This window comes from Stenella coeruleoalba (genome assembly GCF_951394435.1).
Source record: "Stenella coeruleoalba genome assembly, chromosome: 15".
Taxonomy (NCBI): domain Eukaryota; kingdom Metazoa; phylum Chordata; class Mammalia; order Artiodactyla; family Delphinidae; genus Stenella; species Stenella coeruleoalba.
The window spans coordinates 72662815-72685632 of NC_137161.1; the positions used below are offsets into that span (position 1 = coordinate 72662815).

Genomic DNA, 22818 nt, shown 5'->3' on the forward strand with positions numbered 1-22818 from the left:
CAGTGACCTCCTCTATGCTGAATCCATGGACCACTTGCCAGGCCTTATCCTCCGTGATCGTGATGGGAGGATATACGACACTGATGACCCCTCTCTTCTTGAGATCCTTCCCATCTTGGCTCCCACCTGCCTCCTGCCTCCCACGCCTCCCCCTCCAAACTCTGGATGTTGTTGCCCAGCCTCCTTCCAGACCGCCCACCCCCCTTTCTTCCACATCCCCGCAGCAGCAGGGTTTCCGGGCCCCCCTCCCAGTTTCTTTTTTCTTTTTTTTTCTTTTTTTTTTTTTTTTTGCGGTACACGGGCCTCTCACTGTTGTGGCCTCTCCCGTTGCGGAGCACAGGCTCCGGACGCGCAGGCTCAGCGGCCATGGCTCACGGGCCCAGCCGCTCCACGGCATGTGGGATCTTCCCGGACTGGGGCACGAACCCGCGTCCCCTGCATCGGCAGGTGGACTCTCAACCACTGCGCCACCAGGGAAGCCCTCTCTTCTTTTTATACCCTGTCACCTCCCCAGGTTCAGCCGCGCCTACATGCCTGCAATATCCACATCTATACCTGCAAGCCAGGTCCTGCTCCTCAAGGGCAGTACCTGCTGTATGCCTGAGCACTGAGCTGAGCACCAAGAACAGAGACCAAAGATGCACTCGGAGACGTATGGATCCATAACTATCATAAGCGAGGCCAGGGCTTTGACGCTGACCACAAAGACTGTGGTGGCCTCGCCGTCCCCCAAAGTGCTCTCCATCAAAGAGGGCATCTCCGTCCACCCAGTCACTGAAAGCACACAGAAAGCTGTCCTTGGCTCCCTCCCCCATCCAAAGAATGCTACCATGTTCCGAGCACCCACCAAGTCCCTGGTGCTCCACTGAGTAGCCCCCATAATCCTTCCAACCTCAGGACAGCTACTGCTATTATCCCAAGTGCCCAGATCAGGAAACAGGCTTGGAATGGTTAAATAACAGTTAGTAAAGGACAGGGCTGGGGCTCTTGCCTGCATTTTTTGATTACAAAGCTCATTCTCGTAAGACCACAAGGTTCTAGCCCCTCCCTCAACTGCCAAATCCAGAGCTGTCTTCTGGGTCCCCTCCATCCCCACCACCCCTGATCAGTCTAGGGGTGACTGACCTGGGCCATCAGAACAGCCTCCTTTTGGGGAATTCCCTGGCCATCCAGTGGTTGGTTAGGACTTGGCACTTTCACTGCCATGGCCCGGGGTTCAATCCCTGACTGGGGAACTAAGATTCTGCAAGCCGTGCGGCATGGCAAAGAAAGGAAAGGAAAGGAAAGGAAAGGAAAGAAAGAAAAGAAAGAAAGAAAGGAAGGAAGGAAGGAAGGAAGGAGAGAGAGAGAAAGAAAGAAAGAAAGAACAGCCTCCTTTCTGGTCTTCCCGCCTGCAGCCCTTTTCCTTCACATCCAGTTTTCTACCCAGGTGCTAGTGTGATTACCCCCCAAAGAAATAAGATAAAATCAGTCCCCTACATCAACAAAGTCAATGCCCCACAACTTCCCGGATTACACTCAATCGCTGCTCTGGCATTTGGTCCCCATCACCTCATCTCTCCTGCCACTTCCCTCCCTGTTCCATGGACCCCAGGCCTTAACGACACCAAGGAATCATGGACCCCAAACACCCTGGAGTCTTTTGCTGTGTCTTTTCCTCCACCCAGTACGCTGTTTCGTCCCTTCATTGATAGTCAGCCTTCTCATCCTTCAAGACCCAGTTCAAGCCTCTCCCGGCAGTCCAGGCTGACAGCCTCATGAGCCGTGGGCTGAGCCTGCTTCCACACTAGACTCATTTCTTTTTTTTTTTTTGGCCACCCCGCAACTTGTAGGATCTTACTTCCCCCACCAGGGATGGAACTCATGCCCCCTGCAGTGGAGGCATGGAGTCCTAACCACTGGACTCCCATGGGAGTCCCATGGGGCTGACTCATTTCTGCTTCTCCCCAGCAACTAACATGAGGTGAGGCACAAAGTAGACATTCACTAAAAATCTGAATGAAGAGATGAATGACTGAATGGCATATTCCCTCACACCTTTATCCCAGCACAAAGACAAAGAAGGGGGCTTCCCTGGTGGCGCAGTGGTTGAGAGTCCGCCTGCCGATGCAAGGGACCCGGGTTCGTGCCCCGGTCCGGGAAGATCCTACATGCCGCAGAGTGGCTGGGCCCATGATCCATGGCCGCTGAGCCTGTGCATCCGGCTGAGCCTGTGCATCCGGCCTGTGCAGCCTGGGAGAGGCCTCCCTCCACAACGGGAGAGGCCACAACAGTGAGAGGCCCGCATACCGCAAAAAAAAAAAAAGACAAAGAAAATAAGTTCCATGAAAGCAGGGATTTTCTAAAAATTGAAATATAATTGATGTACAGTATAAGTTACAGGTGTACACTATAGAGATTCACAATTTTTAAAGATTATACTCCATTTGTAGTCATTATATAATATTGGCCATATTCCCTATGTTGTACAATATATCCTCATAGCTTAGTCATTTTATACATAATAGTTTGTACCTCTTAATCCCCTACCCCTATATTGTCCCTCCCCCTCCCTCTCCCCACTGGTAACCACTAGTTTGTTCTCTATAACTGTGAGTCTGCTTCTTTTTTGTTACATTCACTAGTTTGTTGTATTTTCCAGATTCTACATATAAGTGATATATACAGTATTTGTCTTCCTCTGCCCGACTTATTTCACTTAGCATAATACCCTCCAAGTCCATCCATATTGTTGCAAATGACAAAATTTCATTATTTTTTATGGCTGAGTAGTATTCTGTTGTGTGTGTGTGTGTGTGTGTGTCTGTGTGTGTACACCACATATTCTTTATCCATTCATTTGTTGATGGACACTTTGGTTGCTTCCATATCTTGGTAATTGTAAACAATGCTGCTGTGAACATTGGGGTGCAATTATCTTTTTGAATTAGTTTTTTTTAATTGTTGTTGTTGTTGTTTGGAAATATACCAAGGAGTGGAATTGCTGGGTCATATGGTAGTTCTATTTTTAGTTTTTTGAGAAACCTCCATACCGTTTTCTGTAGTGGCTGCAGCAATTTACATTCTCACCAACAGCGTACGAGGGTTCCCTTTTCTCCACATCCTCGCCAATATTTGCTATCGGTGTTCTTTTTGATGATAGCCATTCTGACAGGTGTGAGGTGATATCTCATGATGGTTTTGATTTGCGTTTCCCTGATGATAGTGATGTTGAACATCTTTTTATGTGCCTGTTGGCAATCTGTATATCCTGTTTGGAGAAGTGTTTATTCAGGTCTTCAAGGCAGGGGTTTTTGCTTGTTTTGTCCATTGCTGGTTCTCCAGTGGCACTATGGCACCTGGCACATAGTAGGTGCTCAATAAATATTAGTTAAATAAAAAAACAGAAAAAAGTAAATATTCATTAAATGAGTGAATTGTGAAAGATGCACAATTCGAATCTGCTGCGGCTCTAAGGACATATATAAGCACACACGATGTGACGACAATGGTAATCCGTCTCACGGGTCAGTGATTTTGAGCTCAATACATCCATGCTCACTTAAAGTCCACTCAATAACAATGTGAGGTGGGTTGCCTGGACCACACACCAGCCTCCTATGCAGTCTCCCTGACTGAGTGGCCTTTCTAGAGCATCAATATCACCAGGCCAGCCCCTGCTCAGAAAACCTCTCCAGTTCCCCATCGCTGATGAGATAAAGCTCAGACTTTCTCACCTGACTTCCCACTTTAGCACGTACCACCATTCCCCATGTACCTGATTCTGGTCCCAAGGTAGTTCCTGCGTCTCCCCACCTCCATGCCTTTCTTCACGTTGTTCCTGACCCTTGGAATACCTTTCCCTCTTCCATCTCCAAGTCCAACTCCTACTCTTCCTTTCAAGGTGAGCTGCAGGAGTCTTTCTTGACCCTCCCGAAGCTGAAGGGCAAGGCTGTTACATATACAGATGACCAGGTCTCTTCTTTGGAAATTCTGAGTCAGTAGATCTGGGTTTTTAGCAATTATCTCTGGCAATTCTTATTTTCAGTCAAGTTTGGGAACCACAGTATATCAGATAGGCAAGGCTAAGGCTAGGTTATGCTACATAACAAATACCTCCCAAATCTCAGTGATTTAACAAAACAAAGGTTTATTTTTGTAGTGGGCTTGGGTTACTTCCCAGAGCATCTGTCCTTCAAGGAAGACTCAGTGCTTCAGGTGGCAAAATTTAAACGCAGCTTAACAACCCATTGGACTCCGAGTGCCTCATATTCAAGGACCCCATCTGATTAATCTCTGCCTCCCCGTGGTACCTGGCACAGGACCTATCACACCTGCTTGCTCAGGAACAAAAGAAGGAATACCCATTTGACCTATTTATCCATTAACCAGTATTTATTGAGGCCCTGCTCTTTGTGCCAGGACTATGCCCTGTGGCTACAGACACAGAAGAGGGCAAAACAAACATCAACCTGTCCCCATGGAGCCACTTACCTAACTTCTAAGTCCCTGTTTAAGTGTTAATTCATTTAATCTTCACAAAAACCGTCTGGGATTACTGTTATTATGATCTCCATTTACAGATAAGGAAACTGAAGTAAAAGAGTTTAAGTAACTTACTCGAGACAGGAGCTAGGATTCAAACCAGGCAGAAATCCTGGACTACTGAAACATTCTCCTGATCGACGGGCATCTGCCTCCCAGTGGGCTCATTCTAGCCCTTCTCTCCATCAAAACCAGAGTCAACATCATGCAGCAGAGACTAGATCATGGCACTGACTTTGTAGATGTGTTTTGGGAGAACCGATGGCATTATAATATTGAGTCTTCCTATCCATGCACGTGGTATATCTAGCCATTAGTTTAGGACTTCTTTAAAGTCTTTCAATAAAATTTAAAAATGTTCTCTCATAAAGGCCATTGACATATTCTTAAAAGATTTATTTAGGCACCATATATTTCTTTTTTTAAAATATTTATTTATTTGGCTGTGCTGGGTCTTCATTGTGGCATGTGGGATTTTCATTGCCGCATGCAGGATTTTCTTCGTGGCATGTGGGATCTTTTTAGTTGTGGTGCGCGGGATCTAGTTCCCTGACCAGGGATTGAACCTGGGTTCCCTACATTGGGAGCATGGAGTCTTAGCCACTGGACCACCAGGGAAGTCCCAGGCATCATATATTTCTGTAAATGGTGTTTTTACATTTCCTAATAGTTTGTTGCTATGATTTATAATGGCAATTTATTTTAAGGTATTTCTCTTATTCCCGCAAACTTGCCTCCACATACAGCAAGGGCCAGTGACTGAGGAGTGCTCTAGGACCCTCCTCCTCCCTCACCATCCCTTCCAATCTGCAACTGTGTCTGATAGATCTGTCTCTTTAGTGAATGTTGCATCTCTAACTTCAGGCCTCATTATTTTTGGCCTGATTCCTAACTGATCTCCCAATCAACCTTCACTATAATCAATACTTACTGCACCCTTGTGCAAATAGAGAAAGGTGTCCTTTCCCAGGACACTCTACCTCCATCTGTCAGATAACTGTTGTAATAAATGTTCAAATACATGGTGTCTACATGTACTTGGTGGCCCTTTTGTGTGGTGCCTTGTGTAGTGCACACTGGCACAGTCATCTGTGGTGGCCTTGCACGTGGCCACCAGAGGGTATCTCTGTAAAATGAAAGTTTGATCATGGTGCTCTATCAGGGGCTGTCTGTCTGTGTCCCCCCAAAATCCATATTTTGAAGCCCTAATTCCCAATGTAATGGTAGCAGAAGATGAGGCCTTTGGGAGGTAATCAGGTTTAGATCAGGTCATGAGGGTGGAGCCCCTGATGGGATTAGTGCCCTTATAAGAAAAGGAAGAGACAGCAGAACTTTCTCTTTCTGCCATGTGAAGACACAGTGAGTACAAGCTAGGAAGAGAGCCCTTACCAAGAACTAAATCTGTTGGCACCTTTTTTTTTGGCCACACCACGCTGCTTGTGGGATCTCAGTTCCCCAACCAGGGATCGAACCCTGGCCCCGGGCAGTGAGAGCGCAGAGTCCTAACCACTGGACCGCCAGGGAACTCCCTCTGTTGGCACCTTGACCTTGGACTTTCCAGCCTCCAGAACTGTGAGAAATAAATGTCTGTTGTTTAAGCCACCAAGTATATGGCTTTTTGCTAGAGCAGCCCAAGCTAAGACATATGTCTTTGCTTAAAATTATTCAAAGGTATGCCTTTACCATTCTTTCTTTGATATAATTATTTAAAATAAATAATACTGGGCTTCCCTGGTGTCTCAGTGGTTAAGAATCCGCCTGCCAATGCAGGGGACACAGGTTTGAGCCCTGGTCTGGGAAGATCCCACATGCCGCGGAGCAACTAACCCCATGCGCCACAACTACTGAGCCTGCGCTCTAGAGCCCACAAGCCACAACTACTGAGCCCGTGCGCCACAACTACTGAAGCCCGTGCGCCAAGAGCACGTGCTCTGCAACAAGAGAAGCCACTGCAGTGAGAAGCACTGCAACGAAGAGTAGCCCCCACTCACCGCAACTAGAGAAAGCCCGCGTGCAGCAACGAAGACCCAACGCAGCCAAAAATAAATAAATAAAACAAATAAATAAAAATAAATAAGGGCTTCCCTCGTGGCGCAGTGGTTGAGAGTCCGCCTGCCGATGCAGGGGACACGGGTTCGTGCCTCAGTCCGGGAAGATCCCACATGCCGCGGAGCGGCTGGGCCCGTGAGCCCTGGCCGCTGAGCCTGCGCGTCCGGAGCCTGTGCTCCGCAACGGGAGAGGCCACAGCGGTGAGAGGCCCGCGTACCGCAAAAAAAAATAAATTAATTAATTAATAAAAAATAATACTTTCACATGGTCCAAAAATCTAAATTATACAAAAGGTTTCCAGTGAAAATTCTTACTCTAACAATTGTACTCACTACCTTAGTCTCACAAACCACCCACAGGAAACACTTCTATTTGTTTATGCACAACTTTCCAGGATTTCTTTATGAGGTTCCAGGAAAAACACGTACATATGCCTGCGCACACACACACACACTCACACGCACACTTTCTTTCTTATACAACGGTAGCATGATACACTCATTCTAACATTTAACTAACAATATATTTTGAAATGTTTTCATATTTATACATAATGAATATCTTCATTCTTTTTGATGGCTGCATACCCGCTAATGGACAAGTTTCGGATGTACTGCAAACAATATCCAATGAATAACATTGATGTATGTGTCATTTCACACGTGTGCAGATCTGGTGAATTAAAATTCCATTTCTTCACCCTTTGCAGCCCGCATGGACTTGTGACTTGCTCTAACTAATAGAATATGGTGCAAGTAATGTTGTGCCGGAGGGCCTCAAGAGACCTTGCAGCTTCTACTCTCACCCTCTTGGAACTCTGAGGCCACTATGCTATGAAGAAACCCAGGATGAAATACCATAGAGAGAGAGTGGCTCAGCCATTCTGGTCAACTGGACCATCAGAGCTTAGGTCCCAGACATGTAAGTGTGAGAGAGGTCATCGTGGGCCATCCAACTCCAGCCAAGGGGCAAGCTGACCGCTGCTGAGTAATCTAAGGTAAGATGGGCAGAAAAACCACCCAGCCATTCTTAGAATCTGGAGACACAATACATGCATTCAGAATTCAGAAACAATATATACATTCAGAATCTTGATAAGTATGGTCTGGGTTGTATCATTTTGCAGCCCCACCAACGAGTGAAAGTCCCTGTTTCCCCACAGTTTTGCCAAAAGACTATGTTGTCAAACATATGGATTTTGCTGGACTTCCCTGGCGGTCCAGTGGTTAAGACTCCGCACTTCCACTGCAGGGGGCACGGGTTCTATCACTGGTCAGGGAACTGGGATCCCACAAGCTGCACAGTGTGGCCCAAAAAAAAAAAAAAAAAGAAGAAAAAAAACATATGAATTTTGCTAGTGCAATAAATTAAAAAATAATATCTCAGTATTATCTTAATTTTCACCTTTTATTATGCACAAAGATGAACATCTGCATATTTGTTTGTCTTTATTGTCTTTTTGTGATCTGTCATGTTCTTTGCCCATTTTTTTTATTGAACTGTTGGTCTTTCTTATCGATATATGGGAGCTCTTTAAATAGTAGGGCGATTAGCCCTTTGTATATGATAAGGATTGCAAATATTTTTTCCCAGTTTATTGGCCTTTGATTTTGCTTTGACTTTTTTTGCCATGCAGAATTTTTTCACGTAGACAATGTATTAATCTTTTATTTTATAGTTTCTGAATTTTTCATATCCATTGGTAATGTGTTTTATTTTTTTTACTGAAGTTTGGTTGATTTACAAAGTTGTGTTAGTTTCAGATGAACAGCAAAGCGATTCAGTTATACATATATATATCTTTTATTTCAGATTTTTTTCCCTTATAGGTTATTACAAAATATTTAGTTTCTGAATTGTAGTTGGAAAGGCCTTCCTCACTCTAAGAATTATAAACAATTTTGCCCATATTTTCTTCTAGTATTTTATTTTATTTCTTTTATTTTTAAAATTTTGGCTGTGTTGGGTCTTTGTTGCTGTGTACGGGTTTTCTCTAGTTGCGGTGAGCGGGGGATACTCTTCACTGCGGTGCGCGGGCTTCTCATTGTGGTGGCTTCTCTTGCTGCGGAGCACGGTTTCTAGGTGCACGGGCTTCAGTAGTTGTGGCACGTGGGCTCAGTAGTTGTGGCTCGCGGGCTCTAGAGTGCAGGTTCAGTAGCTGTGGCGCACGGGCTTTGTTGCTCCGCAGCATGTGGGATCTTCCCGGACCAGGGCTCGAACCTGTGTCCCCTGCATTGGCAGGCGTATTCTTTAACTACTGCACCACCAGAGAAGCCCTCTTCTAGTATTTTTATGGAGGTTATCCTGACAAGTTGTGTGAAGCATCACCTTTAGAATGAAGTTCAAGGCCAAGGTTATGGCATGGGTGACCCCCTGTCATCCACATTGAGAGGAAACAGGAGGAACAGAAGCTGGTTTAGGACATTCTCAGGGGGAGATGATGCATGGTGTTTGGGACATGGTGAGTTTAAGACATTCATGGGACCTCCAAGAGGGGAGGAGGGGATGTCCAGGAGGCAAGTGGATTCAGGGGTCTAGAGCTTATGAGAAAATTGGGGGCTGAAGACGTGGGCTTGGGAGCCAAATACGATGTCAGTTAAAGCCACGAGAATGTGTGTAGAGTTTAAAGAAGGGAGGTTCTCAGATGGCGCTCTAGGGAGTGACCAAGGTCAGGCTCAAGACATATCATGAGGAGAGAGCTGTGTGGGCTTCATCTCTGTAGCACCTGGGGCTTGGGCACAAAACCAGCCTCAGAGACATCTGTAGGGTGAAGAGAAGCCCTTTATGTAATACACGCATGGACATCTTTAGTTCCTGGGGAGACGGCAAACGGAATGGGAGGAGGACCAACAACCTCCCCGGCAGTCCGCCCCAACCCAACAGGTGTGGAAGAGAGACCCGGTGATGGGGGAAGGAAAAAGGCTCAGTCTTGCAGTCGGCCCCCTCCTCGCCCCACAGATGATCCAAAGCAGTGCATCAATAGGTAGCAACAATTCCCCAAAGGTGGGTGGAACACAGGCAGCCATCCCTGGCTGGCATTTTCCTTGGATCCTAGTGAACTGGCTAAGAGCATAGAGTCTGGGGCTTCCCTGGTGGCGCAGTGGTTAAGAATCTGCAGGGGACATGGGTTTGAGCCCTGGTCTGGGAAGATCCCACATGCCGTGGAGCAACTAAGCCCATGCACCACAACTACTGAGCCTGCGTGTCGCAACTACTGAAGCCCGCATGCCTAGAGCCCATGCTCCGCAACAAGAGAAGCCACTGCACTGAGAAGCCCACGCAGCAATGAAGACCCAAAGTAGCCAAAAATAAACAAATAAAGTAATAAAATAATTTAAAAAAAAAAGAGCATAGAGTCTGGAGCTTCCTTTCTGGTTCCAAATCCTGGCCCTTGCATTTACTAGTGTGTAACTTTGGGCAAATTACTTAACATCCCTGTGCCTCAGTTTCCTCCTCTGTAAAATGAGGACAATAATAGTACTTTCTCATAGAATTGATATGAGAATGAAATGAGCAAATATTTATAAAGTACTAGTACTGGTACCTGGCACATAGTGAATGCTAGGTAACTATTAAATTAAAAAGAAATAATTTCATTCCTTTGTGAATACTTATTGACTAGCTACTATGTGCCAGGCACTGTTGTAGGCACTGGGGACATGGCAGTGAATAATGCAGGTGAAAATCCCTGTCCTCATGGAGCTTACATTTTAGTAGTGGAGAGGAGGGGTGGAGGCAGACAATATATAAAATAAATTAGCAAAATATATGGTGTGTCAGATCCAAGTGGAGACAGGAGAGATGGGCAGGAGTTGGCAAGACAGCTAGCCTGTGATCTGGCGCACAGTGGGGCTCAGGAGATGGAAAGGGGAAAGAAGACGAGCAGCAGCGTGGAAACCCTGGCAGAGACACTGGGGCTGCTGACATCATCAGAGTGACAATCGTGATCATCACCCTCATATAATAGCAGCAAACACTTAGCTAGCACCTAATACCAGATACTGTTCTTTCTCCTTACACATATATCATTTCATTGAATCCTTACGGCAACCCTATGAGATTGGTACTGTTATGGTTCCCATTTTTCAAATGAGGAAACTGAGTTAACATAGAGAGGTTAAGTAACTTGTCTTACAGAGTTATACAGTAAGTGAATGAGCTGGGATTCCAACCCAGGTCATCTGGTTCCACTGTTGGTAGATGGACCCGCAGATGGAGGGGACAGGACAAGCTGCCAAGCATCAAGATCAAGTAGGGTTTGGGACTTCCCTGGTGGTCCAGCAGTTAAGGATCCGCCTTCCGATGCAGGGGACGCAGGTTCAATCCCTGGTGGGGGAACTAAGATCCCACATGCTGTGGGGGAACTAAGATCCCACATGCTGCGGGGCAACTAAGCCTGTGTGCTGCAAGTAGAGAGAAGCCTGCATGCTGCAACTACTGACCCCACGCGCTCTAGAGCCCAAGCGCCACAACTAGAGAAGCCTGTGCACCACAATGAAGAGCCCGCACAGCCAAAACAAAATTTAAAGAAAATCAAGTAGGGTTTGACCTTCCCACAGACTGAAAGGAAAATACCCCCCAACACCCACACATTCGAGGCCCAATATAGTTAATGCACCCTTCAAGGCTGTTCAGAGGGCCTGAGAGGAGTCAAAAAGGACCATGAAACAGAGATATGGGCTCAGCTCTGGAAAGCTCCATCCCCAGAGCTATTCCCTCTAGATGGCCTCTGCTCCCCAGCTCCTCCACACACCACTCCATGGGGCTTTGAGCCCAGCCTCCTATGTATGCCCTTAAGTCACCATCCCATAGCCCTGTGATCCCATCCAGAGACCACAAATAAAATGACTATCATAATCCTGGGAAATTTAACAAAGGCACCAACAAATCCAGATCATAGCTGGAACCAAGAAGGCAAGTCATCCAAAGGCTGAGAAACAGAGAGAGACAGGTGGGACTGGTGGGCCCAGAGAGACCTGGAATCCACAGCAGTAAAAGCCCACAGAGGGGGGCTTTTGCAAGACCCTTTCATATCCTTCCTTACCTCACCTGATATTGCTCAATTCTTACCTTAGGCAAAACAGAAATGACCAGACCAAGTTGTCAAATGAAGAAATTAGGGCCCACGGAGGAGCAATGAATTATTTAAGACAGGACTAAAGGTCAGATTCCAAAAGCCCTTCCACCGTACCACTCAGAGAGACAGAGAGAGACTAGGGACAGAGACAGAGGGAAAGAAAGGAGCGGGGCAGGGAGGCAGAGGCCAATAGGAAAGACCCAAGAGCAGAGCAATTCTTCCTCCTGATTTCCAGGGAACTCCGTGGGCAGGGCTTGGCCTCCCGAACCCTTCATTTAAGCCTCTAACCCTTCATTCCCCCTGTGGGTTGATCAGAGCAGCACCATCTTCACTCCTTCATTCCCAAACCCAAACGAGCCAAATTCTAAAGGGAAGAGGAGAAGGATCAAAGCCCCTCACATAGAGTGATACAGCACTTGACAGTTTCACTATCATTGAGCTTTAGAGCAGGGAATACCCATAAAGACTATCCCCCCATCCCCCTACTGCCACCCATTGTAGAGATGGGAGATCAAGGCCCTGAGATAAGAAGTGACTTTCCAGAAGTCCACAGCAACTCAGTCACAGAAATCTAGGTTTCCTTGGGACTTCCCTGGCTTCCATTGCAGAAGGTATGGGTTCGATCCCTGGGAACTAAGATCCTGCATGCTGCACGGCGTGGCCAAAAAAAAAAAAAATCTAGATTTCCTTAGTAGGGCATAATAGAAAGGGGCCCTTCCTTCCCTTGCTTGACCTTCATATAAGCTCCCTGGAAAGAACCCTGGGATCCAGGAGAACTAATATTCATCCTGGCTATGCTGAGACTCACTCAGTGGCCTTGGGGCCTCCTCCTATAGAATGTAGGTTCCAAAAGTGCAAGGCATTCTTGTCTGTTACGCCCTCATGTATCCCCAGCCCTAGAACAGTGTCTGGCCCACAGTAAATTCCCAATAACTATCCACTGAATGAATGAATGTCTACAGGGCTAGGGTTAGGGAAGTGTCACCGTGACAGCCTGAAGCCTAAAAGAGAAGACTAGGGAACCAGAAGCTTCATCTTCAGTTATATGAAAGGCTAAGATTCTGTCCACAAATATCTACTGGGCTTCCCTGGTGGCACAGTGGTTGAGAGTCCGCCTGCCGATGCAAGGGACACGGGTTCGTGCCCCGGTCCGGGAAGATCCCACATACCGCGGAGTGGCTTGGCCCATGAGCCCTGGCCGCTGGGCCTGCGCGTCCGGAGCCTGTGCTCCGCAATGGGAGAGGCCACAACAGTGAGAGGCCCGTGTACCTCAAAAAAAACCCAAAAACAAAACCCCAAATATCTACTGAGGGTCCACTATGTGCTGGGTATTGAACTAGGTGCTGGAATTCTGGTGAGAACCCTACAGTCATGCCCTCACCTCAAGAGCTCACAGGCCACTATAATGTGGAATTTTTTTGTGGGCTCCAGAGGGTAGACTCCGGTGCGAGGTGGGGGTCTGGGGGGCGGCGGTCTAAGTGACATGCTGCTCAATATAATAGACTCTTTTCTCAGCCTGAGCTGCCCTGAAATGGTGTCGCTGCTCAGAAGGTGGTGAGTGCAGCGGGACTGCAGCGTTCAAGCCGGGCGCCAGCCGCCCACCTGTCAGAAGCTGTGCCAGGAGTATGCGGGAGAAGAGATTTCTGCCTCGGGTGAGGTCACTTCCCACCCCCAGATGCTCTGCCTACAAAACCCTGCAATTCTCTGATGCTGGATCTTTTTCTTTTCTGAATTTCAAGGTCTCATCATGTTGACAGCTCCAAATTCTAAGTCGTCTGCCCAACACGCCCGGACCCAAAAGAAATAAAGCCGAATTCAGCCAGGGTCCTACCACCCACTGCCTCTGGGGATAGTCAGCGCCCCCTCCCCGCCGCGTGGGGGCTGAAGGGAAGTAACTCGGGCACCGGGGTGCCGAGGACGTCGTGGGGAGATAGGTGTTCCAGAGACGGAGTTGACAGAGCCGAGACATGTGACAGTCCAAGCGTCACGTTCTGTGGTCCGAGAGGCTGGGACCGGGCCGGTCACGTGACGCGAGGAGGGGTGCACCGTGGGGTGATGTGAGATGAGGGGCCTCTCAGATTACATACCAATGACGCATTCTCACCCCTTTTGGCAAGTAGATTTCCGTTTGAAGATGCGATAGTTCCGGCGAAGTGGGCGGGTTCTCACGTCCTGGCAATTTTGCTTCCGTTCGGAGCCCTGCTGCTTCCGACCTCCGCCTTTCCCTCGAGTGGGGAAGGGACGAGCTCCCGTGCGCATGCTCCAGTCATCCCAGAGGGGGCGGGGCCGAGGCTACTGGAGCGGGAGGGGGGGAAGAAAAGGGAATTCCAACCTGTGGAAACGTGGGGGTCCCCGAGATCGGCTCCTTCCCCTTGACTGTGGATGGTGCCAGGGAAAGAGCCTCTGGCGGCTCGTGGAGGGGGCAGTTTTGGGGTCCGCAGGGTGAGGGCGGAGGGGAGTGTCAGAGTGTGAGTGGGATACGGGAGTTCCAAACTTAGAATCTTGAGGCCCGCCGGGCTCCGGCGCCGGGGAGAGGGAGCTCGGGCCGCCATGCGGGACAGGACCCACGAGCTGAGGCAGGTGAGAAGTCGGAACAGCAGGGTTGGGGACAGGCGGACGGGGTGGGGTCTGGCTGGAATGCAGGACTCCTGGTCTTCGGGGCAGGGAGGGGTGGCTGTGGGCTAGGAAGGAAAGACCCGGAAGTCTGTGAGTCCTGCTGGGCGAGAGCAATATTAAGGAAGTGATGCCAGTGACCCCGGCCCTGGCAGGGGGATGACAGCTCGGACGATGAAGACAAGGAGAGAGTCGCGCTGGTGGTACACCCGGGCACTGCACGGCTGGGGAGCCCGGACGATGAATTCTTCCAGAAGGTAAGAGGCTGGGGTCTCGGCCTGGATTCACGAGGGGGCTGGAGGACCCGAGGAGCATAGCGGCCTGGAGTACCCCCATATCTCCTTCAGCCCTCTCGGTCATCCTCCCCAGGTTCGGACAATTCGGCAAACTATTGTCAAGCTGGAGAATAAAGTCCGAGAGTTGGAGAAGCAGCAGGTCACCATTCTGGCCACGCCCCTTCCCGAGGAGAGTGAGTCAAACCCTGGGTGTAGAACGCATGCTGAGCCCGAGGGATTGTGGGGATTGTAGTTCCACGCAGGTGGTGGGCAGGGAGATTTGTTGAGGTAGGGGCTGCTGTTTGGGCATCATGGCTTTCTCTTGTTCAGGCATGAAGCAGGACCTGCAGAACCTGCGCGACGAGATCAAACAGCTGGGGAGGGACATCCGCGCGCAGCTGAAGGGTGAGCTTCTAGGACCTCAGACAGATACTTTCCTCTGATCCTGCCCAGCTCCTGGTATATCTGGGGAGTGTGTGGCCCAGAGAGGCCAGTGACATATATCCAGGTCACACAGCAGGCCTACGTCTAGAATCTCCGTCTCCTGGCTTCCAGTCCAAAGTTCTTTCCACAGCATATGCCTGCCTCTTAGGTTCCCTTATTTATAATGAAACCATTTACATTTGATCCTTGACCGAGGCAGAGGTTAGTGTTGCCACCCCACCCCCCAAGTCATAATATGCATATAACTGTATGGTCCACCCTCCATATCCCAGGTCCTGCATGGGTGGATTCAACTAACCGTGGATCATGTAGTTCTGTAGCATGCATTTGTTTTCTAAATATCCAAGTATAAGTGGACCCATGCAGTTGTGCAAGGATCAGCTGTACTTCTACAATTCTTGCTGACCAGTGTGCGTTCTTTGGGCAGGCCGATGGGGGTTTTGTTAGGAGGCCTCTGCATGCCTGTGGGAATTCTCTGACGTATTTATTGCAAAGAAAAATATACTTTTGCCTGTCAGAGACTCAGAATTAGTCATTTTATGATAAATTTTATTTCCAAAAAAACATCCTATGGTCATAAGCACCTCTCTATTGTATGGCTGGGTGGCTGGGGTCCTAGTCCCCAAACCGAATTTCAGAAGCCACAGGTCAAACTCCCCTGCTCTACCAATACTCTTGTGTCTTTCCACAGCTATAGAGCCCCAGAAGGAGGAAGCTGATGAGAACTATAACTCGGTCAACACAAGAATGAGAAAAACCCAGGTGGGTTCATTATCCCCAGAACTAGGAAATTTCAGCTAGTGTTTTATAGATCATTAGATGGCAGATGTGAGAAGGGAGGGCCCTTAGAGATCATCAAGTCCAACCAGATGATTTTCCAAATGGGGAAACTGAGGCTCAGAGAGGAATAGGATTCACCCAAGGTCAAGAACCCAGGTCTCATGACTTCCAGTCCATTATATCACTGCCCTCTTCTCCTCCATTCAGTGAGAAGTTGCTGAGTCCCTAGACATGATCTGGGCTCGGCTGTAGGAGATACTTTCTAGAAGCCAAGATGGGGAGTTAAGCTTGAATAGATGACAAAGACATTACTCAGGTAGGACTTGGTAGCTAATGGCTCTGCCCAGGGAAGAAGAGGGTGCAGTCAAATGGCTGGGAGGTTCCCTGCCTATGTGACAGGGACATCCTCTGCCCCAGGGACAGAATTCAAGAAGTCAGGAAGAGGAACTTCCCTGGGGTGGAAGGTCACTGAATCAACAGCTTTGTAAGGAGATTTGAGGTGGTCTGAGCTGCCTCCTCTGGATGCGCAGTGAGGCATGGTTTGAAGTTCTTGGAGATCAGAGTTGAAGTAGGTGGGCCCAGAGCTCAGCAAAGACCCCAGATTGAAGATGGAACAGTTTGGGCATCTTGAAAGGGTACAGCTGAAGCCAAGAGAGCAGATGTGTCTTTGAGGAAGGAACTGCAAGGAATGAGCAGATTTTAGACATCAGCAAAATTGACAAGGAGAGAGAGCGTTTCGGGGGAGAGGGGGGGCTTGTGGTAGTCACTGGTGTGAGAGGCTGACGGCCCAGGTGGGCCTGTAAAAATCTGGGCAATCACTATGACCCCCGGGCATCCCAGCACACCTCTAGTCTAAGCAGTGAGGCTGGTGTTCAACAAGCATTCCACAAATATTTGTTGAGGGTCTACTGTATGCCAGACCCTTTTTCAGCTGTTTGGGATACAGCCGTGAACCAAAGATCCCTATCCTCACAGAGCTTACATTCCAGTGCGGAGAGACAATCACCATAATAAATCAGTAAATTATTTTAGAACGTAGGAAGTATTAAGGGAAAAGAGCAGGAGGAGAGGGAATGAGAACATCGGGAGAAGGCAGGTTGCAATACGGTGGAGAAAACTTCACTTAGAAGGTGACATTGTAACAAAGACTAAAGGCCTTTGTGGGGCCTGAGCATTCCAGGCCGAAGGCCCGCAAGTGTAAAGGCCTGAGGTGGGGCTGTGCTCTGCTCAGAGAGGAGTAAAGAGCCCATTGTGGTTGGAGGGAAGGGGTGAGGGCACAGTGTTGGGAGGTAAGGTCAGAGGGGCAACGGGGGAAGGGGCGGGTCATATAGGGCCTTGCAGGTCCTGGTAAGGGCTTCGGCTTTTACTCTGAGAGACTGGGGGAGCCTTTCAAGGTGGTCAAGGCAGCAGGCACCTAGGAGCTCATGCTCTTTGCTCACTGTACCCACGGGGATGCTGAAGCCCAGACCGGGCAGGGATCCTCCCAGGAGTACCCAGCTTCTATTCTCCATCCTTAGCACGGGGTCCTGTCCCAACAATTTGTGGAGCTCATCAACAAGTGCAACTCAATGCAGTCCGAATACCGGGAGAAGAACGTGGAGCGGATTCGGAGGCAGCTGAAGATCAGTGAGTTGCGGCGTCCGGCCCACAGGGTCAGGTGACCTGACCAGCTCTGAGCCTGGCCTTTTCCTTCACAGCAAATGCTGGAATGGTGTCTGACGAGGAGCTGGAGCAGATGCTGGACAGCGGGCAGAGCGAGGTGTTTGTGTCCAATGTGAGTGGCCACAGCCAGCCTCCCTCTGCCGGGCCCCCCGTCCTCTCTGAGTCCTGGCCGTTTTTCATGGAGGGAATCCTAAGGCCCGGAAGGGCACGAATTAGCCTGCCTGGAACCACTCATCAGGGGCCTGGCCCCAGTTCTAGGCCTGAGGGCCGCTCCAAAGCTGAACAGGAAATTCTGAACCTGCTGCTGGTTTCCCTGTGACTTGTCCCTTCACTCCTGTCCACTCTCCAGATACTGAAGGACACACAGGTGACTCGACAGGCCCTAAATGAGATCTCGGCCCGGCACAGTGAGATCCAGCAGCTTGAGCGCAGTATCCGTGAACTTCATGAGATTTTCACTTTTCTGGCTACTGAAGTGGAGATGCAGGTGGGCACCCCAGGCAGCTGGCCAGGCTTGATTCAGCCCCCAGACGTGAGACTGTGTTGTGCCTGTCAGCCCACCTCCACCCTTAGCCTCTCTCCCCGGGGCTTTTGTTCCCCTCCAGACTGGGCCAAGCCCCCAGGCTGGCCTTTATTTCCATCCTTAGCTGTGCCCCCAAATTGCGTCCTCCTGAACAGCTACTTGGATGGCCACTCCTCTATACATTGTACCCCATCCCTCAAACTTGAGCCCACCCCAGGTATGGCCCCAACCCTGGCTTCTCCTCCACCAACAGAATCTACCCTCATACTTCTGAGAGCTCCACAGCTGCCCCCTAGAGGGCCTGCCTCCTAAAATCTGTACAAGGATGGAGTGCGAGGTGGTATTCTTCCCCCGGCCCTTATCTCAGGATAAGGGGAGCTTCCAGCCCTGTCCTGGAGGAGCTCACCCAATGCTCTTTCGCAGCTGGGAGTCATGGGGAAGAGCTTTCACTCGGTAGGAGTACCAGGATAGGGAGAGCTTCACAGCAGCAGGGAGACAGGCCTAAAGAACACGACTTCAGACAGACTTGTGAGGGGACAAAAGTTCACCCTGTGTGAAAAGATAGGAGCCATGTAAGGCACTCAGCTCCCAGCCAGCACTGCGAGTAGAGGTTGTATGGGGAGAGGGAGCAGGACAGGAGGGACCACATGGTGGAAGGGGGCCTCGAAGCCACCTGCAGGAGAGCGGACTTTGGTCAGATGTGGTCCTGACTCCACATCTTTGTTAGTGCAGTGTTCTCTGCCAGGCATGTCCTTCAGTCATTTGTGGTTGGGCTGGGCAGACGGAGGAGCTGCTGGGCCCTCCACCCCCAGTCATTCCTACCTGCCTGAACCGCCCCCTCTTCCGAACAGGGGGAGACGATCAACAGAATTGAGAAGAACATTCTGAGCTCAGCAGACTATGTGGAACGTGGGCAGGAACATGTCAAGATGGCCCTGGAGAGCCAGAAGAAGGCACGGAAGGTCAGCCTCCCCCCACCCCACCCCCCGGGTGGCCCTCCCTCCCCTCCTGAGTTTCCCTGACCCCACTCCTCTCCCACAGAAGAAAGTTTTTATTGCCATCTGTTTGTCCGTCACTGTCCTCGTTCTGGTGGTCATCATTAGCGTCTCCACGTTGGTTTGATAGCGCTGCATATTCTCGGTGAGATACTGTGGGCCTGCCCCCTGGCCTGCCCCATCCCTGACCCCAGCCTTTCCTCCTCTCCTCAGACCCTCTTCTGCACTCCTTCCCTTGCAGGCACTAAGAGCACCAGGGACCCCGGGTCTACCTTCTCTCCCAGCAGCTGGGGGTGGGCAGGACAGAGCCTCCAGCCAGACCCCTTCCTCACACTGGCCTTGTGCAGAAGGGCAGACGGTCCTTCTGGGGTCGGCAGCCCCTCATCCATGGGGGCCTCCCTCCTCCAGCCACAGTGCCTGGGGGCGGGCCTGCACTGTCCTGTCTGGCTGGGACATGTGGTTTTGTAAGAAATTAAAAAAAAAAAAAAAAAGCTTGGAGATTCCCCTGTGCATGTGTGTTCCTGAAAAGGCTGGTCCAGGGCCTCCAGGTAACCAGCCTCCCACCTCCTGGCCACCCTTGGGGACAGGCCCAGCCCAGGCAGGCTCAGATCAGACTGTCGTAGGTGCTGTGAGCACACCAGGCTGGCAGTGCCCTTCTACTCTCCCATGAGAATGAGTGGGGCCGGGAGGGTGTAACACCCACATCTGGCTGTGAGTACCTAACCCCAAAGGAGTGAGGCTGAGCCAGGCCAGGCTGGGACACAGGTGTGTGTGTGTGTGTGTGTGTGTGTGTGTGTGTGTGTGTGTGTGTGTGTGTGTGTGTGTGTGTGTGTGTGTGTGTGAGATCTATGGGCATTCCTGAGGCCAAGAAGAAGAGGCACTGTGAAAAAGTAATTGAGCCTGTTACTTTGGATATAGTGGACTCGGAAGGGCCTGTCTCAGAGGGGGCGATATTTGAGTGGCGTGGCAAGTGAGGAGGGGCCAGTTATGGGAAGAATCAGTGAAGAGGTTGCCAGGCAAAGGGTTCAACAGGCCAGGCCCTGTGCCCAGAAAAAGGCATTGCCTCTTATATGAGTTCAGGTTATGGAGCCAGGCACTGTATCAGCTCACCTTGTTTCTCAGGGGTCTTGTGGCTGAAGCGGGTAGAGGAGGCAGAGGAGCCTGACCCCAGGGTTTCCATGACTCACCTGAGCTCCAGGCTTCCACTCTAAATGTCTAAGAGTTCCAAGTCCCATGCCTAGTTTCTGCAGCTGGGTGTGGCGCGTGTCCCCAGACACCTAGTTTCAGGGCTGCTGGCTCCGAAGCCTGGTAAAAAGAGGGAGGTGCCTGATCCTGACCAAGGTCTGGGAGCCGGGTTCCAGCCGCCCTGTCCCATCGCACTTTCGATCCCACAGGTCACCGCTGCTGCTCCTGTAGCCCAGCCCGTCTGGTTGCAGTACCGCTCGCTTCGGCCACCAAGTATGGGGTGCACACGTGGGTGCCGGGGCGATGCGAGCGATGAAGGGCTAGCTGTGTGGTCGTTGGTGCAGACTCGGACCCGCCCCTGGACCCGGGATGGGGGAGGGGTCAGAGGGCGGGATTGGGCCCCAGTGACGTGGGACAGGACCGCCCAGCCTCCATCCGTGGCTGGGCGCCCGCCTGCAGCGCCTCCCTGTGGCCCTAGAATGGCGGTTGCTCGGTGCGTGCGCCAGATCCGAGGGTACACTTGGCCCCGAGTGTACGGGGTGTGGCTGAAGGGTAGCCCGGTCGCCACTTGGAAAACGACTGACTAGCGGACCTAAGTGTTGTTCCTGAAGAGCATCAGGATTGGTCCGTAGGGCGTCCTGAAGGAGTGAGCACCAGGTATTAAACAGCAATTAGAGGACGCTGATGTGGGCGGGGCCTCAGAGCGAGTCCTCAGTCGCACCCAAAAGCGATTGGATCACAGAGCTCAAGGGGCATGATCAAAACGCCAAAGGAGACGGAAGGCGGCTGGCCAGTGAGAGACTGGCAGGCGTGCGCAGGGAGTCAGAACCTCACGCGAGAAGGCGTGGCCGGGTCGCTCTCCCTAGCTGCTCGGACTTGCGGCTGGCCGAGTCTGGGAGGTTACCCACGCCTTCGTCCTGTCTGAGATCCTGTGTCCTGTGTACAGAAGAAACTCTAGTAGACGCCTACAGGAAGTAACCCCTCATTTTCAGAAGCGTTCGAACACTATGGATGCCCACCCAATGGGGAAACTGCGGAACCGGATGGATCCTGCCCCAGGGGAAGACTGATTTGGACGCGGGGCCTCTGCGCTTCCCTGATTCTCCATTCTCCATCTCTTCCCCTTGCGGCCTGCTGCTTCAGCAGAATCCTGTCCTCTTGGTCGCCTTTGTCCAGTCCCCCATTTTTCTGCCTTCAGAATCAAACTGCACGACCCATGGTACCTACTGGAATCTGATAGAGATTGTCAAGCCGACGCGGAGACTGCCACATCTACGCAGCTGGGTGTCCACGTGCAGCGTGTGTCTTCCGCTTGGCCGTGCTGGACAGCGCCACCCTGAAAGGCTGCTTAACCGTCTCACCCAGGACGCCATCCAGAACCTCCTGAAGAGGTGGCTAGATGGCCAAGCGAGGGCTCAGATGCCGGGCTCAACAATTTGAACTTTTTCTGTGGGCTGTGGGGACCTATAGAAGATTTTTGAACAGGTGAGTGGCAAGTTTGGAGCAGACTTAGAAGACAAGTGCATCGGAGGTTTCACAGGCTTCCTTGCATATACCCCTTCCCTGTGGGAAACCGACCTGAGTGAGGGGCTCAGGGCAGGTTTTGCACTGAAATCCTGGCTTGGCTGCTGTCAGCCCAGCTTTCAGGGAACATGGCCTGTGTTAGTTGTGGCTTTTCCAAATCATGTTGTATCACCTTTCACCTGCAAGCCCTCTCCACTTACTCCCTCACCCGCTGAATATTTCATGCTTCAGATTCTTAAGAAAAGGAACCTGACTGGTCCAGGTCAGGCTACATTGACCTACCTATGAATTGTCTACCTTGAGTCAAGATTTTACCCTTGATCAAGATGTATGAGAGGTGTCACATGGTACAAAACGCTGCAGCAGAGTGCATATGAAGCAAGAATGGACGAGTTCAGTGATTGATATCAGTTTCCGGTACAGCCCTGTGGTAGATTATTGTTCCAAATATATGCTGTCCTTCCTACTGGGCCCCTCTCTTTAGGAGGATTATACATTCATGCCCCACTTACAATGGGCTTGGCTATGGCCAGTGGAATATGAGTAGAAATGCAAAGTACCACTTCCAAATAGAAGCTTTAAGCACCAATGAGTATTCTGAGAGCTTCCCTTCTCTTTTTCCTCGGCCATGAAACTGTCAGTTGCCAGATCAAGACTTCTTCAGCCTGGAACCCAGAATTAACAGGACATGAAGCTGAGCTGTAGCCCACCTGTAAAATGACGCGTAATGTAAATGAGAAACTTCTCTTGCTGTTAGCCACTGATATTTTGAGGTTGGTTGTTACCACATCAACAGTCCTTTCAACTGTTACAGAATTATTACCCAGCAGTGGGGTATTGCTACAATAAAAAATAAACCTGAATTGTGTGTCATTGGCTTTGGAGCTGGACAGTGGCTGGTGAGGAAACTACCATTGGAAGCTGGAAAGATGGTGATGTGTGTTATGCAGTGGTGAAGCACTTTTTTAAACTGTAAGCTGGGAATAGAACTAAGAGTATAAATAACGTCCAACTGAGTTTAGAGCTTTAGGCAAAAAATTGGGGAAAGAGAATATTAGTAGCATGCCTTGGTTGCTATTGCGTGCATTTGACAAGTTACTGTAAGAAAGAGATGACTCAGAATATAATTGGCCAGTTTTTAAGCAGAAATGGAAGAGAATATAGAAA

The 22818-nt window shown here is 50.1% G+C and overlaps 1 protein-coding gene across 1 annotated transcript; it reads left to right on the plus strand.

The window, feature by feature from the left end:
* The first annotated feature begins 13976 nt into the window (after nt 1–13976).
* STX4 (syntaxin 4) lies at nt 13977–19704 on the plus strand. Its single transcript, XM_079946341.1, has 11 exons — nt 13977–14230; nt 14419–14520; nt 14633–14732; nt 14869–14943; nt 15674–15744; nt 17280–17388; nt 17460–17536; nt 17774–17911; nt 18799–18909; nt 18989–19087; nt 19184–19704. Exons 1-10 carry the CDS (start codon nt 14201–14203, stop codon nt 19067–19069), a joined length of 894 nt encoding a protein of 297 aa, XP_079802467.1. The 5' UTR covers nt 13977–14200; the 3' UTR covers nt 19070–19087; nt 19184–19704.
* Nucleotides 19705–22818: the final 3114 nt, after the last annotated feature.

Bases quoted from the DNA above. Each gene is read 5' to 3' on its own strand.
- STX4 (XM_079946341.1), top strand. From the start codon at position 14,201: ATGCGGGACAGGACCCACGAGCTGAGGCAG. The intron at 14,521-14,632 runs GTAAGAGGCTGG...CATCCTCCCCAG, and splicing joins ACGATGAATTCTTCCAGAAG to GTTCGGACAATTCGGCAAAC. The intron at 15,745-17,279 runs GTGGGTTCATTA...CTCCATCCTTAG, and splicing joins CAAGAATGAGAAAAACCCAG to CACGGGGTCCTGTCCCAACA.